At 38.5% G+C, this 18,304-nt stretch overlaps 1 protein-coding gene across 4 annotated transcripts in view; it reads right to left on the reverse strand.

Annotated features, from left to right (window-relative positions):
* The window catches only part of MCU (mitochondrial calcium uniporter), a 199,191-nt gene that overhangs the window by 147,007 nt on the left and 33,880 nt on the right, over positions 1-18,304 (reverse strand). For 2 of the 4 annotated variants that reach the window (XM_031462183.2, XM_064488074.1), the window contains exon 1: positions 6,064-6,195. Coding sequence is in view for 2 of the 4 variants with exons in the window: in XM_031462181.2 (XP_031318041.1) it covers positions 6,064-6,210 (147 nt within the window). In the remaining 2 variants the exon portion in view is untranslated. Of the gene's footprint in view, positions 1-6,063; positions 6,220-17,260; positions 17,354-18,304 lie in introns of those variants that run through there. The other 2 variants (XM_064488075.1, XM_031462181.2) reach the window with 2 other exon arrangements.

Consider the following 18,304-nt stretch of genomic DNA (forward strand, 5'->3'; position numbering starts at 1 on the left):
TACTGGGTGGGACTTTCTAGAATCTTAAAATTTCAAAGATCTCTAGGGGGCAATACGTTAGACCCTTATCAGATAATACCCGGAGGGGAGGGTGGAGAAAGAGATTTAAGAAATGTAGTCAGTGGGAGGGATAGTGAGATCTCTTGGAAGAAACTGCAGTAGACACCTGAGAAAGGAACAAAGCTGAAGGAGCAAAAGCTGAAAAGGAAGGAAGGCCCACCCTGACAATTGCATGTGTGTACAGCTCTAATTTCTAGCCAGACCTAGGCTTAAAATCCCAGCTCTGAAAACGTTGTCCATCTTTGCACCCCACCATTAAAACAATTTACGACACATAAGAAGAAGTGAACGTATCTCATCCTCAATTTCCTCATCTATAAAACCAGGACAATAATACCTCTCACAGGGTTATGGTGAGAATTAAACATGGTGACACAATGCCCTCAGCTCTTAGATGCTTTCTTCTATATCTACTCCTTTGTCTTTAGAGGTCAGGTAGTTCAGCTACCCTATTTGCTCTCCTGTTATTTTATAAACTATCAGTTGCATTAAGTTTCTTGTAAGTTTAAAGCAGACATTAATACTCAAACATCTTGTAACACCATTTACTATAGATAGTAAAAAGTACAAAGAGGACCTGCCTCAGAATGTGAAATAGGAGTTTAAAGGATCTTGCCTATAAAGCAGTAAAGCTCAGGACTGTACATTTAAGACTGTCCTCTAGATAGTGTCATATATCTAAGGGGCACCTCACAACTTTCTGGTGATTATTGCAAGTGCTCCCCTAACAGTAAAGTGAACAACAAATAGTAAGAAAAAATATGTAAAAACTGAAAACTTTAGAAATGAAGCATAAAAAGTAAACATCTAACTCTTCTGGATTAATAAATATTACTAATGTCATTTCAGAACCTTTGGGAAAGAGAGATATCAAAATGCAATGTCATATTATCCAATTATTTCAGAACTGTATGAGAAAAAGCTGAGTTTTAGCATGCTATTAGACCCAGTTGGTGATGTAATTTACCAAGTTATGCTTTTACTAATATAAAAGATTGAAGCCTGTAAACAGCTTATGCGTCAAGAATTTACCAAACTTATTAAGATTACTTTGCTTGAAGTCAACTTTCATTTTCATACAGGCTGTCTCACTACAAGCATTTAACAAAGTGCAGTGAAATAAATAAATGGATCCCTTTTGTGCTCAACCTGCAGAGGACAGGTTTTTTTTATCAGATGTCATCAAGTTTGATCCAAATCAGGGAGTAACCAGTCAAGACTGAGTTTCAGGCTAGGTACTCACTTACTGGAGGAATTTGACCGCAAATCACTTTAAAAAACCAGTCTCAGTTTAAACCTTTTTAGAATGAAACAAAGAATTATGTAATTTTGTAGGAAAAGAACTGAATGGGAAAACCAGCAGATGTGTGAGCCATTCTCAACTCTGTAGTAACTTGCTGGACTACGAAGGAAAAACCCATTTTACTGTTCTTGAACTCTTATTTCCTTAACCTAGAGTATTTTCAAGCTCCAAATTCCAGGACTCTTAAGTACATGTCTTCCATGGTAACATCTTAATTTTCCTAGTAACATGTTGTTCCAGTATGGTATTAATCAGTCAAATAAAGAATAGAGGACTTCTCTATATTGAGTGGCTATCTTGAGATCTTTAAAAGGTAATCTTGTCCTTAATCAGAGGAAAACAAATGGTAATTTTTAAGAAAACCCACAGGGGCACAGAGCTAGAATATAAAAAGAAATAAAGGCAACATTTCAGTAGTTAATCAGACAATGGTATCAATAAAGTGTTATTGCAGAAGACCATGACCGCTGCTTGATTTCACCTTCAAACATTAGGCAACCCCCAAACCAAAAAAGATTCACATTCAATTTGCTGTCTTTGACATATACCATTCTTAATACCACGTTTTCTACTCAGATTTCCTCTGGGAGTGGTCTGATAAAGCATAAAATAGAGCTTCCTGGGACTTAGAAAAGTTCAAATATTCAGAATTTGTTGACTAAATCCACATTTACTCATTCGAATATGTTATGGGGTTCAAAATAAACAAGATTTTAAGATAAATATAATTTCCTTAAAAATAAGGCTGTTCTAAACATACTTATCCAGAACCCTCAAAATCTTAATATTATAATCAACTAAAACAACAAATAAATCTAGATTCTAATTCAAACAGATTCCTAATAATCTGGCTATTTATCATACTTTTGCTGCTTTAGACAGAAAGTCTGTACCACTGATCCAATGGTACCAACTCTGCATTGGTCTACCATAAAGAAGTGTAATATACAACCAAAGACATCACTGGCAATACAAAACTTAAAGCAATCACCCAAATGTGGCTCCCTAAGCAATAGGTCATTAAACAAGTCGGGGGGGGGCGGTGCGGAGCACTCTTTTTCACTGGCAAACAGACAAAAGGGTGTATATACAACTAATGCTTGTCTTGAGTGTCATCTATGCACCTCTATGAGACAAAAAGGTATCAAGGGATACACTATTTTTGCCCAGTAATAAGGCACCCACAAATGAAACATTTAGAGAACAAGCCAGTGTCAATCTGTGTCCTGAAAATAATAAATCCTATTAGAATTCAGAGAGGACAGAATAGAACAATGAAAAGGGAATAAGAGCGAGGCATCACACAAGTTAAGATTCAGACTAGGATTTCTCCTTGAATCCACCACCATTTAAGAGACTTTTTAACCTAGAAGTCATTAACCACAAACAGAACAGAACAAATTAGTTCCTTCAGTTCCCATTAGATCTCCTTCCTCATCTGTAAAGTGAGGATATTAGATTCATAGAGGAGTCATAGGTCACATTTCTCACCTAAAATGGACGTTTGGAAGTTAGAGGAATGTTTAAGACTGAAATTCAGCTACAAAAACTGCACAAACATTTAGTATGGATATATGAGACATGTGCTTAAGTACAGTGGAGTATTTATCTGGGGTGGATGTGGCAAAGTAAGATAGGGCCAGATCAGGAGGAACCCAAATAAACAACTGGGACTCACCTCCGTGTCAGGCAATGTAACCTGTTAAAACGTCCAGGTTAAACCAAAATGATATCACAGCTAAAGAACTACAATGTGTAAAAGACAGCCAAAAACTATTAACAGTATAATGACAAACTTAAGCAAGAGATTTAGTAATTCAGCAGAGCTGCTAACCACTAGGAAACCACTGATACCAGCAGTCAGGCTGTCATAATCAGAGATGAAACAGTTTGATTTAGCAAAGGAACTACACAGCTCACAGTGAAAGGCAGTTCCCTTCAGAGAATCATCCTTGAAAATGGCAGCCACCTTCATTAACCACATAGAAAGGCATGCAACAAATATTTTACATCAGTCTTAGTTACAGTCACAAGTTGGGAAAGGAAAAATTACATGAGATGGTGCTACAAATAGTGAATAAGCCCCTGCACCTTTTCTCCTATTACTCAGCTGAACGTTATTTTAATGGGAGGGAAGTGGGTTGCACAAGTTATGTTTTTATGACTTCACAACCACAATTACCTATTAGCCAAACTGTATTGGTTTGGACTAGATCATCACACCTGGAAAAGATGGATTTCAAAAAACATGCCTCTAGAGTAAAAAATTAACCAGTACTTTAATTGGTTATGTCCCCCAGCTCTAATTTACCACACCTACCACAGCAGAACAAAAGTGGCACAAGCAGGACTTGTGATCTAATCCAACGCAGAGTGCCATCTGCTGCACATACACAGGATGTCACCTATGCAAGATTCAACCTTACTGTCTCTCAGGGACCTTTATAAGAGCAAGTTGTTAGCTCTCATGTTGCCTAATACATGTGCTTTAAACCAACACAGGAGAATTCTCATTCACAGGGTTTCGAAATATCAATACTTTCCTAACAAACAATAGGTTTATGAAGGAGGAGAAAGATGCGAAGGAGCAACTGCAATTTATAATAAAAAGAACACGATAAGGGGGTCAGAATATCTGGGGTGGGTGGGAGTTCTAAAACTGTTGCATACCAGCTGTGTAATCTTGGCCAAAATTCTCCCCTTTCTTGTCTCAATTTCAAGCATAAAATCTCTAAGAGATACCTTTCAAATTGAGTCTAGTGAGGAATCACAGAATACTCAGATGGAGACATCTGTATACATGATGGCTTCAGAGCAATCGTAGAATAAGAAAAAAAACTGTTCACATATTTTTAAATAATCAGGTAAACTTTTTTCAAAATCTTACAATTCTAAGTTTATTTATAAGTCACCATTCTCATAACACTTCTGCCCTTCGGAAATAACACTTCATTTTAGTTGTGCTTTCAGCTACAAATTCAGCACATCACTTTTACCCATCCTAGAATAGCACATAAAAACACTTTCATCAAGTACTCACACAAGGAAGGCACTCATAGCCTGACAGATTCACATGGTAGAAAATGTACAAGGCACAAATTTTAAAATGCTAAGTGAATACCACACCCAAATAGTCTTAAAAACAAACTGCAAAGTCAGAAGATGTACTATCAAAATATAGAGATAAAGACAACTTGGAAAGTCTTTAAATAGTTTGAGGGGGAAGGGAACACAATCAGATTTTCGGATGGCCTTATGTTTTTAAGAGAACAAAACACGTAACTGGAGGCTATGAAACATGCAAATCTAAATTGAACTGTGGAAAGCTCGGCTCTCACCCAAAAGCTTCAGCAAAGCAATATGTCAGTATGCCAAAATGAAGAAGTACAATTTTCTCACAAGAATGAGGATAGGGCCCATACATACGACTAATAATAACAATACCATCTTGCATTCATAGAGCATTAGTTCTTTTCATAGCTCTTTCAGGCACAATTTTATGCTGTCATCAATCTTGGGGTATCCTCTGATAAGCTCCAGTTCAAGAGCTATGTGATCAGTACAAGACAGGTGGATGTATTTGTTGAGGACTGAAAGTACCAGTTTCTCCTTTCACGCTGTCTGCAGTGATTTTCTTATTACCCCACTATACAACTTAGCCCTAGGAAGTAAAACCTACACACTTTCTCTTGGAGTTGGCCTGAGACCAACACTATGGGTCTAGAATGTCCAAGGGGAGAGAACCAAAAGAATTTGTTAGGTCAAGAACTCCATGCCAAGTTGATCTCTTGCAAGTGAAAAAGAAATATATACACACAGACACACACACACTCACTCCAAGGCTGTTCAAGTAGAAACTCCTGCTTGTTGCCAACCAATGAAATCCAGCAGTAACTAGTTAATATAGCCACCAAATCCCTGCCTCTGTTAACAACTTGTCATATTCACTTCCCTTCTGCCTGCTGTCCACCCCTCCTTCTTCAGGCACGCGTGAACAAGCTAATAAAGCGGCCCTCTAAAAGGACCACCGAGGACCTTTAAGGACCTGAGAGTATGGAGCTTGCCTCCTGAAGCAATGCAGCATCCATCGCAAGGGTGCTGTTCCCCATGCCCACACGCAGTAAGTCACAGAGGGTGATAAAGTTTGATTTTCCGTCTAGCCCGTTCCCAGAGGGCCGAGAGAGCACGAGGGAGCGGCCCCACTGGGGTCCTGGGTCGCCCTCCGGGAACAGTTCCCAGCAGCATGGCACTGCCACTCTCCTGACACATACACAAGGCAGCCGCGGCAACTCGGGCACTCCAACCCGCCCGGAGGAGGAGGAAAAAGAACAACTTGCACGAGGCTCAGTTCGGGAGCAACCGGGCAGAGCTGTTAAGGAAAAAGGAGGGAGGGACCGAGATCGGGGGTGGGTCAGGGAGAGGTTCAAGTCCCGTCCCTTCCCCGCCCTGGTGTCCCCGGTCCTGCGGGAACATCCCCGCCGCCGCCCCTCCTCCTCCCGTCGGCTTCCTCCGCCCTCCCTCTTTTCCTGGTTGCCGCCGCAGGCGCCTGAAGGGCACCGCGGCTCCTCGGTGCCCGGCAACCTCGGGAGCGGCCGCGAGTTGAGGCAACTCGCCCGCTGCCCCGGCGGCCTGCCTGCCGGCGGCTCCCACACGCCAGCGCCGCCCCGCCCTCCCCGGAGCCGCCGGGCGCGCTCGCTCACCGTCCGGTGGTGCTGCTGCTGCCGGTGGCGGCTGACGCCCAGAGCCGGGAAGCAGCCGGCAGTCAGCGCTCCGCAGCCGCCGGCGCGCCCGCCGCCGCCCCGGGAGAAGAGAAGCAGCAGTAGCGATCTACCTGCGGCGGCCGCCATCTCTCAACTGGAAACGGCGCCGACCCAGGCAGCGCAGCGGACGGCCGAGGCGGAGCTAACACCCGCCACTCACTGGCGCCGGACCAACTGCCGCCCTTGACTGAGTTGATGAGGCGGGGCTTCTTGCAAGACCCAATCGACAGGCGGGAGAACCACACTAGAGACTGCCTGTCACTTCCAGAGTTACCTATTGTGGGACACAGTCAATTACGGGCAAATTCTAGGGAACCGGTAATTGGCACCGAACCCCTCAGAATATCAGCAAGAGAGATGGCACGTTTGATTCGGCTAATCTTCACCAAGGATACAGCTATGACAAGGGTAACTGGGGAAATGGCTATTCGTGCAAAGATGTGTACTTCGTTGAGTGTTTAAGTTGGCAAAATTGGCACCAATTAGTAATCATTAGCTAGGTATGCTGGAACTCTCAACAACACACCCAGAATTATCATTCATAACTGATGGTATTTGGATATGCTGAAATTAAACGCACATGATGGGCTGATTTAATGACCGTGATATGTAGCATAGTATGTGAGGGGTGGAATGAGTATACCAGTCCCCGTATGAGTACACGTTATCAGAATGAATTAACAGACCTGTACGCATTTAAAATACTCAATTCATTTTTATAGCACCTTTATACTGATATTCTTACACTCTCCATAAACAACACTCTATTTTCTTATCTCTTTGACTTTACGTGAACTTACTAAACTATAGAAACAGAACACGCTGGTAGATTATAAAACTCATGTAAAGGTTATTTCAATGAATTTTCATAATTTAGCTAAACTAGCCATTAGAATACACTTTGGAATAACTGTCTTGAAAAATACTTCTTTCCACAGAAACAAGCTTATAATGATAGCTCATTTAGGACTGAAAGAAGGGAGATTTGAGTTTCCTGAATTTCCTCAGAAGAGGATTTCCTTGCTGTTTATTATTATGAGCTAGTTAATTCTCCCACCTCCTTTTAAAATCTGGAGCAGGAAAAATTTGGTAAGCAAAAAAAAGTATTATCCTAAATTTTGGGAAACATTTTTGTAGTGTAGCCTAAGGTGATAAATTTAAAACAAAACAACACAACACGCACACAATTTTATTGTAACACTTTTTCTAATAGTATTCTTTAAAGTTATTGAAATGGTACTTTTTTGGGCCAAGAATAGCTAAATAATGAAGTGGCACTTTTGGTTTGTTTCATCCTTCCACCCTGCCCCAGGACAGTAAGATGATTGGCTTTTCCAGGTGAGACACTCATACCATTCACCCAAAAGGCATTTGTTGCTCAACTGTGGAACATGAGAGCTCAGGAATGAGATAAGCCCCCCATTCAACAGCTGCACACACTAATCCCTCTAGTTGGAAATCTATGACATTCCTGGAGCAACTTCACTTACAATCATTTTCCACCCATCTATATTTATCCCTTTTGCATTTTATGTATCTACTCATACAGTGTGATTTCCCCTTATCTCTCTTGCCTCTTCACAACTTTTTACTAGGATTACCACAGATTTTAGTTTTGTTTTTATTTTCTGTGTCTTTGCAAATCTGGCTATGAATCGGTATTGTGTCCTCCATACATCTTACACTTTGAAAAGTTCTACTGGAATTGCCCTCCCCTATTTTTCTAAGTATGAAAATTAGACATGCATCCTGCAGTACTGAGATTTAGTTCTGTGGATTTGCAAAAGAAGCACAATAAAGAGGGTTTTTTAAGTACACAAACCTGAAACTGGAGGTTTCAAAAAGCTTTCTTTTTATCTCTTTACCATCTTTTATCTATCAAGATGATATCATTGATGAACCACAGGTAGGCTGTGTATTTTGAGGATCCACTGACTAAACTGAGTTCTAATAATCCAGGGCTAGAAATTAAACAAATGTCAATTATCTCTTCACAGGGAAAACCTGTCCCTAACTGCAAAGGCCATATCTCACATTAACTAGTTGGCTAAGCCGATTAAGGAGAAAGTGTAGATAGCTCACGAGAAAGTCATCCTCTAGATTGACAGTGATTTCTGGAAGAATAAACAAGAAAACATGTTACCGCTGGGAAGCTTTAAGGGGTAGCTATTCTTTTAAATGGTTAACTTTTTCCCATCTGCATGTTATTTTTATAATTACAAAAATATGGTCACTGAAACCTACATGGCTGCAGAATTGTTTTCTGTGCCAATCCTTAAAACAGGTTGATCTTTTTTTTAGCTGAAACTAATCAGAACAGATTTCCTGGAGCATGAAACCCTAACTAGGTTTCCTACAAAAATGTACACTAAAGTCAGCTCCAAAGTATGACTCAACTCACTAGAGTATTTGTCTAAGCATTCCAGAATAGCTAGGGTAGGTAATGCACACAGTTTACTGACATGAGCAAGAAAATATGAAAGGGATCTGCTTAGAGATCTGGGGTCTATGTTTCATGGTTTACTGATAATGTGAATAATTATTCAAGTGAGATCTGCAATATTTAAAGATCAGGTAAAAGTATATGAAGGAGAGTGAGAGAAAAGGGTTTTTTAGCCTTCAAATATGCATCATGAATCACAGCCTAGATCTGTTTTCTGACTATTGGGATTCACTATTTTTTCAGTTGTTGTTATTCCTATTTTTCTACCCCAACCCATCTGCAGAAGGGCTCAACGACTCTTAAACCCCACCACATATCTTTTCCTGTCAATATCTGTCTCTAGTCTGACTTCATCAAACACACACACACACATACACACACACACGCTTTTTCTTTCCTCCCTTATTTTTGTTTCTCTTCTTTTCATCCCCCAATACTCCCACTCCATTACTCTAGTAGAGACTGCAGCCTCACACTGGATCATTGACATACCTTACGTACATAATTTACACAGATTTTATTTACATGCTTCCTCTTAACAGTTTTGTGTAGCAAGGTTTCATGGCCCGGCCTCCAAAGTATGGCTGACTCCATATTCATTTTATAACTCAGTGACCCTAATCTAACATTCTTTTAGTTCAGAAATATCCAATCTTCAAGTTTTTTTGTTTTTTGTTTTCCCTGTCTGTCAAGAGCATAATAACACCAGGGAAACACTGAGTTGAGAAGGGCAGGACTTGTTCAAATAGGACTGCCTTTGTTCATGTTTCTCAGGATCTGAGAGGTTGGCGGCTAACTTTAACACTGCCCTTTTTGTGTGAATTGGTTTGTGGCCTATAACCGTTGCTATTTACTAGAACTTTGGAGTCAGGAAGTCTTTTGTCTCTATCTGAAATGGTTCAAAGGGGCAAGACACTAATTCTACACTCAAATAAACCACACCTCCTAAGTGCATAGGAATTCAGCACACATTTTTATGGAACCCAACATCATCCACTCCAGAGTATTCAAAAGGGCCCACTGCAAATCCTAAGATCATTCTCTAATAAGGCTGAATTATAACAAAATTCCAAATCAATAAAAGGCTCCGTTCTCTCTCTCTACTGTCCAGGTATTTACTACCCATACCCTGAGCATGCTCTGACCTTCTAACCTCCAATTCTTTGCTCCTACTATACCTACAAGGCACCTGTTCTGCCCTTTGGAAGACCAGCTTGGCTTCCTCTGAGAGGAAATGCCCAGGTGAAATTAAACTCTCAGAATTTGTTGTTGGACTTTCTATCATAGTACTTTGATACCTGATGTGAGCTGGTCTGACAATGAGGTCTGCCACACCCTTGATTATCAGGCCTATTTGATTAGCGTAATCTGCCTGGCTGGGCCACAGCCCCCTTCTCTCACCTTCTATGTGTATTTTCTATCAGAATTATTTACATTACTATCTTTTTCCTACACAGCTCTTCCTTGTTAGAGTTGCCAATCTGGTAAATTAATTTAAACTGACTCCTTAGATGATAATGTACTTCTTGGGTTGCCTCTTTTACACACATTTACATTTACAGGGCCCTCTAATGCTGATAGCCAAACTAATTTCACAAAGCATGGCAGGTCTAAAAATATAGAGATAAGTCCATCAGTAGTCTTCAGAGATTCAACAAATACCTAGCCGCTTCCGACTGCCTATTTCAAGGTCAGATACATCTTTATATTATGCTGGGTGTTGCCCAAATTTCAGCTTCTCTGAAACTGGACTGATTTAGTGTCAAATGCTATATTCATTCTCCATTTTGATGTAATGTATATAATCTTCATCAGTACTTATTTTATGTGAACACATAGAGGATGGGCTATGGGTTGCACTTGGTTAGAGGGCAGAGGGTGGAGGAAACTGTGGGCGTGAGACTGGTCACTGCCAGTTAACAACAGGTGTGAATGCTGCTCTTTAAATTTAGCCATTGCACTTGGCATCTTGTCTGTCAGCAGTCAGTTGCGGCAACCACTACTGACTTGGAAGGGTCAAGGAAAGGATGACAGAAAGGGTCACATTTATTAAAAAGCAGGGAGAAACAGAGTTTTGTTGTTTTATTTAATAAAAACTAGCCTAAGGAATAAGAAGCAGCATGAGACTTGGAAAGTGTAAAGACAGCTTAAAAGAGTGAAAAGAGGAAGGATATTATTCTAAGAGATATAATTATTAACAAATTGTTCTTAATTAGGCACTTTAAAAGCCATTCTATCTCCCAAGACTTGGGAGCCAAATTATCTAAAATTTGTCTAGAGGCTCAGGAAGTAATTACTATTAATTGAGAATTGGATAAGAGTAAGGGACAAGACCTGAACGAGTAAAATATATGTATTCATTCATTCAATCAGTCAATCAAGAAAAATATACTGAATTACTATTATATGCCAAGCAATATATGCTAGGAGAAATTTTACAAAACTTACATTTTCTGCATCATGTTTTTCTTTTTCTATAATGCTCTTTTATTCACCCTAATCTTGAAATGAGATCAGTTCTTCCCATAACATTTATATATCACACAGAATTACTGAAAGGTCCCTTGAGTTATCTCAGAGCATCAATATAACACAAATTTAAAACATAGTACTAACGTAATAACTAACCCCACCCAGCAACATTATGTCTTATGTCCCTAAGAAGACATATGGAGAAATTGTAGTTTTTTGCTGTCTATGTGTAGTAGGGTTCAATTCTACTTAGTTTCTAACTGTTTCATTGCCTAGAGTATAAACAAAATTAAGTCTCAGTATTATAAGAAAGCATTGCATTCCTTTCTTCATGTCTTGCTTTGCTAAGATGTATATATTAGGTTGAAACAGGGCCCTTTGGCTTATCCAGCATCAGAGGGAGTAACTCATGTAATAGACTTGTTAAAATTTAAGCAAAGCTTATAGCATCTATATATGCTGCTACTTTAAGGCCCTGAAGCAATTAGACCTATTATCTATTCAATCAAAAACATGATTATTATCAAGAAGAGGCAAATTTCACAAATACCACAAGATTATAAACCCAGGATAACATGTGATAGGACCCTAACTCAGAATCCCAAGTTAATTGGGAAATGCCATTTTCATTAATTCCCATGATGTAGAAATCACTTAAGAGAATTTGGAGAAGATGGTAAAGATTTGATGGTTCTTTTAAAATGGCCTTTGCTGCTTTCTTATCAATTTTGTATTTTGGAAGGGGGAAAAATATAAATGTAGACAAATAACTGCCTGTTTGCCAACATGGGTCCTTCTCCCAGAAATGATGCTGAGAAATGAATGATATAGGAAATTAGTTTTCCATTTAACATGCTTCCATAATATGTGCTTAACAAATATTTGATTTGGGTAAATAAATGAATGAATGAATGAAAATATGTGTCTTAATCTAGAAGGCATTTTTAACATTTGCACAGGACTTTTACAGGTAATTGATATTCATTTAGGTAGTGGCTATCAGTTGTTCAGTTTTCAGGAATGTTCTGGGTTCCTAAAAAATGTTTAAATTTACTGTAAGATTCTTATTTTATACCAATGACAATGTGTAAGTAAAATTCCCAAACTGAGTTCTAATACTTCAGAAGGAAGCAAACCTACATTTTTGGCACAGTTCCTTGCACATAATTAATGCTCAATAAACATGTGCTCAAAGATTTGTGGAATGAATAAACAAATGAATAAAATATGTATTCCTATCTTCTCAAAATATAGTATCTCCACTCCACTACTTCCACATTTGCTGAGGTACTACTATAAGGACAACATAGTAATTCAGTCTCTAGGGCGATTTAATCAAAGGAAGCACATCTGAACTAGTGAGGATGCCTGGGCATATTGACAGAGAGCATCCAACAAAGAACTTATGTCCAAAATATATAAAGAACTCTCACAAATCAATAATAAAAAGGCAGCAACTCAATAGAAAAATGGGCAAAAGACTTGAACAGATAATTCACAAAAGAGGAGACCGAGACATGTGAAGATGTACGTCCTTACATTACTGGGATTGGAGGTACAGAAGCAAGAGTTTTAGGATTAAAATTGTACAATGCTCATATCCTGGTAGCTAGCAATGATCCTCCTGCATACAATGGGAGTAGTTCAGACTTGGAGATCTTTTGGGGAAACTATTTTGTGTACATGGGAGGATTTCAAAATTCAAATTTCAAAACTGGCCAAATTCCTAAAACAAAATTTTCTATTACAAACAAAAAGATAGACACTGAAATATGGAAATAGAAAGCACCTTAAAAATAACCTATTCTCTGAATGGACCAAAAAAAATTTTTTTAAGGAGACCCAGAGAGGTGAATGACTGGCCAATCAAGAATTAATTTAGTAGCAGAGATAGGATGCAACATATCATCACCAAGTACTGGGAACTTACTAGGTATCAGGAACTGCGCTGGGTCCTTTTGTTAGTATTAGCTGATTTAATCTTCTCATTAACATTATGACATAGGTATTAGTATTCCTCTTTTACAGATGAGGAAATTGAGGTTAAGTGATTTGTCCAAATTCAGTCCCCAGGCCCAGGAATAAAGGACTATATTCTTAACCATTAATGTATTCTGCCTCTCTGGAAGCCAGCACTCTTGATTTGAAGTTCAGTATAATACCTTTTAAGCTACAATTCAGCATTGTTTCCCTCTTCTCCCCAGCCTCAGGCTAATCAGTTTGCAATGGAAAAAAAAAAAAAAAAAAAAAGCAACACAGAAGGTTAGACCTGAAAAAAGTTTCTCTAATTCAGTCTCTCAGTCCACAGTGAAGTCATTGAAGTGTAAGCACGCAGTTGACTTTCCTAAGGCCAAAGCTACTTAGTGGTGAAGGCAGAGCTATAATCCAAGTTTCCTAATTCTCAAGGCAGTTCTCTTTTTACTATACCACAAAATCTTCCCCTCCCACATTCTCGTCTTTCAGAGGTTGGTATTGGTGTAGGGTCCAAAGTTCTTTCTGACTCTTTAAATGGACTGGCCAATGTGCGACAGGCAGGGTTGTTCATTAAGTGTACACAGCTTCTACTTCCTGGTCCATGCTCAATGCCATCTCCAGTTTTATACATGGCCAGAGTGGACAGCTGCTATGTGCTGTGCTGAAAAGTCCCCTCTGTTTTCAAACTGCTTGTCTACATTAGCTTCACCTTGATATTTCAAACCCTCACATTGTTTGCTCCTTTGGGTTGAAACACTGGAAACCTTTGTTAAAATGCCAAGAGACAGTATAACTAAAGGAAGGTCTTCCTTAGCTGGAATTCATTTATGCAACTAGCACTTGACTCTTAGAAGAGCACTGGTGGAGTGGGACTCTGGAAAATTAGGATTTTCATAGCAGGATCAAATGGTAGAGGATGACCTGAGAAGTGTGAGGTAGGTTATAGTGGGAACAGCAGTGACCGGTCATGGCCCCATGAAGTTACTGAGAACCTTCAGAAGGTGGGAAGGAACTGAAAGCCAGGAAGTGGTACAGAAACAGGGTGGAGAATAGAGCACTTTGTACAAATTAGTAAGAGTCCCCTTGCACATTTTGGAGAATGGAGCCCAGACTAGATTTCTACCTTCACTGGCCCTCTTGTACACTGGCCAACCATTTGTGACAGACGTGTAAATCACATCCATCAAAATGTTGCTGAGGGGCTGCCCTGCCCGCCACCCCTCCTGTTGCTACTCTTTTCCCAAGATAGCTGCAGGAAAAAGAGAACATTCACAGGGCTGGTCGCAGCCCTCAACAAATTTACTGAGCCCCTACTCTCTGTAGTCACTGTCTTCACAAAAACCTCAGTGATTTAGATATTATTTTCCCAACTTTACAGATAAGAAAAATAATAGCCCAAAGAATTTAAGTAACTCCTCAAAGGCACATAACTAAGGAATCATTCAAAGAGGCTTAGTATTGAGCCGAATCAAAGTGAGGTCTGGCTGACTCATGGTTATCTTTGTCTCACTATAACATGCCCCTGCACAGAAAACTGCTTTCCTAGGGTTTGTGTAGTTGTACATTTTCAGTTACACCCACCCTGTTCTTTACTACATAGTATTGAGCTTCAGTGGTCTTATTTATCACAGGTAAGCACATAGGTTCCTCATCTGTAAGTGAGCAATCTGGCAGGCAGCATATGGAAGCAGACAATTTGGCAAGGTCATAAGAAGGTTAATTAAGTCTAGATTTTAAAGTCTTTTTTCTAATCTGAAAGAAATATTGTTAGTGATAATACTGAGTAATAGCTATTAGCAAGGTGTTGGGCTATATTCTATATAAACATCACATGATACAATATCTTATAATGAAACCTATAATGAAAAAGAATCTGAAGAAGAATATATATATATAAAACTGAATCACTTCACTGTACACCTGAAACTAACACTACATTGTAAATCAACTATATTTAATTTAAAAAAAAAAAGATGAGGTCATATGGGGTAAGTGTTGGCCCTAAATCTAATGACTGCTGTCTTTATGAGGAGGGAAGGACACACAGAGATACACATTCAGGGAGGAAGGCCAAGTGCAGAGATTGGAGTGATGCTTTACAAACCAAGGAACACCAAGAATTGCTGGAAGCTAACAGAAATTAGGAAGAGGCAAAATGGAATTCTTCCCCAGAAACTTCAGAGGGGGTATGGCCTTGCCAACACCATTTCAGACTTCTAACCTCTGGAATTATGAAAAAATTAATTTACGTTGTTTTCAGCCAAAAAACCCCAACATATTACACAATAATATCTTGTTTAATCCTCACAATATCTCTATGAGGAAAATGCTATACTGGCCCCCATTTTTCAAATGAGAAAAATGTGATATTGAAAAGTAACTTGCTAAAAGATCTCTTGCCTGGTAAGTAGTGAGGCCAAGTATGAATCTAGGCTATCTGACACCAGAGTCCACACACTTAGCTTTTTCCTCTCTACTACCTCCCCTGGTATGGAATAGTTCAGGACATGATCTCAGAGTAGATCCTATAGAAACTTAGATTATTTCCTCAAAAGTAATCACTCTGAGCCCATAGGGAGTAGCATCATGATTAAAAAAATACAAATAAAAATGAGATTTGGTGTTTTTAAAATAATTTCTTTGCTACACTAATTTCTTTGGTATGTTTCAGTTTTACTAGGAAGTCAGCACCTTTTGGGCAAATGCATGTCTTTGACTTTTTCTGTTTCCTTCACTGACTCAATCATTATTGAATGACATTAAGCTTTTACTATGGAGGAGGCACCACAGTACCTAACATAGAACTAGGTGCATGAAGGAGAATATTCACATATTTATTTGGTTGAATGATTGGTTACAGAAGACAGAGGCTTTGCTTGAAGTCCTCTAGATGCAGTCCCATAGAAATTAATCATTATTGGTTTTAAAGCATAAATACAAAACAGAAATAGACTCACAGACATAGAATAAATAAATAATAAATAATAAATAAATAAATAAACTTGTGGTTGCCAAGGGGGTGGGGGGGTGGGTAGAGATAGACTGGGATTTCAAAATTGTAGAATAGATAAACAAGATTATACTGTATAGCACAGGGAAATATATACAAGATCTTATGGTAGCTCACAGAGAAAAAAATGTGACAATGAATATATACATGTTCATGTATAACTGAAAAATTGTGCTCTACACTGGAATTTGACACAACATTGTAAAATGATTATAAATCAATAAAAAATGTTAAAAAAATCATTATTGGTTTTGATAATTTCATGACCAAATCACTAAAACAATATTTCACTGGGTGGAGGCTGAGTTGGAATCTGTTTTTGGTGTTACAACTTGTGAACTGGTAGTAGCAGATGCTCAATGAAAATAATACTTGCTTGCTTTTTCTCTAAAAATTTAAAGGCTCTCTAATATCTCATATAGGCTGCAGTAATATCAAAAGTTTGTAGCTCAGTTTATCCACCAGTGTCTTCTATCTTGTTTTAGAAACTATAGGAAATCCTTTATTTATAGCATGTCAACTCACAGTTCTCACTTCAGGACTCTGCCTGCAACCATCAAGTTCGACTTATGGTACCCTTGGTGAACTCAAAACAAATAGGCATCTGGTGCCCAGACACTTTTGAGGAAATGCATTTCTACCTTATTGCAACAAAAAAAACCCACAATCTGATGTCTAATGTCTACACAGCAAGAAAAATAGGGAGGCAAAACAAATATTCTTGCCTCTATTTCTCAAAAAGCCATCAAGTAGCCAAAAATTTAGCTAGAAATTGACTTAAAGGTAAAAATTTAAACATTGCCGTAGCCCTTCTATAACATGGTGGAAAGAATATTAGAAGTGATATTGGAGACCTACATTCTAAATCCAGATCTAACTACTATGCAATCCGTATGACCAGGGGCGAAACAACATCTGCTTCCTCATCTGTAGAACAATATTCTCTCTGGGTTGTTGCAAAGGTTAAAAATAATGATGTACATAAAGCTACATGGAACCCTAAAAAAGTCAGTTTAATTAAAACCAGAAGTATTACGTTAAAGATGTTTCTTTTTTCTTCTTTTTTTCAACAGGAAAAAAACAAAACAGAAGTTTAATAGATGTAGATGGCCTATATACCTGGGAGATACCCAGGGAAACTAAGTAACCCCAAAGATGTTTCTTCGTATGCTAATTTGTTGTAAAAAACTAGGAAAAGAATTATGAAGGTAATAAAACCTTTGTTCATTGGCCCCTACCTTTCTGGAGTTCTGATTCATATGAAGAGTTTCACCACTGAGGATGTCTACATGAGCTTTATATTCTTTCCAGCAGGTCAAAGTGCCCATGCCCTTGAAAACACAAGAGAAGAGTACCATGTGTCAGCTTATACAATGAAAACTCACCTCACTGTATTGTATTTCTTAGAAACTTTTTTATTGGTGAAAAGTTTCTTTTTTAAAAATTGAGATATAGTTGATTTACAATATTAGTTTCAGATATACAACAAAGTGATTCAAAAATTTTATAAATGATATTCCATTTAAAGTTATTATAAAATACTGGCTATATTCTCTATGCTGTACAATATATCCTTGTAGCTTATTTATTTTATCCAAAGTAGTTTGTACCTTTTAGTCCCTTACCTCCCCTCCCCCTCTTCCCCTACCGCTTACCCCTCTTTCTCCCCACTGGTAACCACTCATTTGTTCTCTATTTCTGTGAGTCTGTTTCTGTTTTGTTATAGTCATTCATTTGTTTTATTTTTTAGATTGTAGATATAAAGATAACATACAGTATTTATCTTTCTCTGACATTTCACTAAACATAATACCCTCTAGGTCCCTCCATGTTGTAAATGACAAAATTTCATTCTTTTTTATGACTAATATTACATTATATATATTACATATATATTATACATATACCACATTTTCTTTATCCATTCATCTGTTGATGGACACTTAGATTGCTGTCACATCTTGGCCATTGTAAGTAATTCTGCTATGAACATTGGGGTGCATGTATCTTTTGGAATTAGTGTTTTCATTTTCTGCAGATATACCCAAGAGTGGAACTTCTGGATCACTGTAGTTCTATTTTTAGTTTTTGGAGGAATCTCCATACTGTTTTCCACATTGGTTGCCACCAACAGTGAACAAGAATTCCCTTTTCTCCACATCCTCGCCAACATTTGTTATTTGTGGTATTTTTGATGATAGCCAATTTGACACATGTAAGGTGATAACTCACTTATAGTTTGATCTGCATTTCTCTGATGATTAGCAATGCTGAGCACCTTT

The sequence above is a fragment of the Camelus dromedarius genome, chromosome 8 (genome assembly GCF_036321535.1).
Source record: "Camelus dromedarius isolate mCamDro1 chromosome 8, mCamDro1.pat, whole genome shotgun sequence".
NCBI classification, from domain to species: domain Eukaryota; kingdom Metazoa; phylum Chordata; class Mammalia; order Artiodactyla; family Camelidae; genus Camelus; species Camelus dromedarius.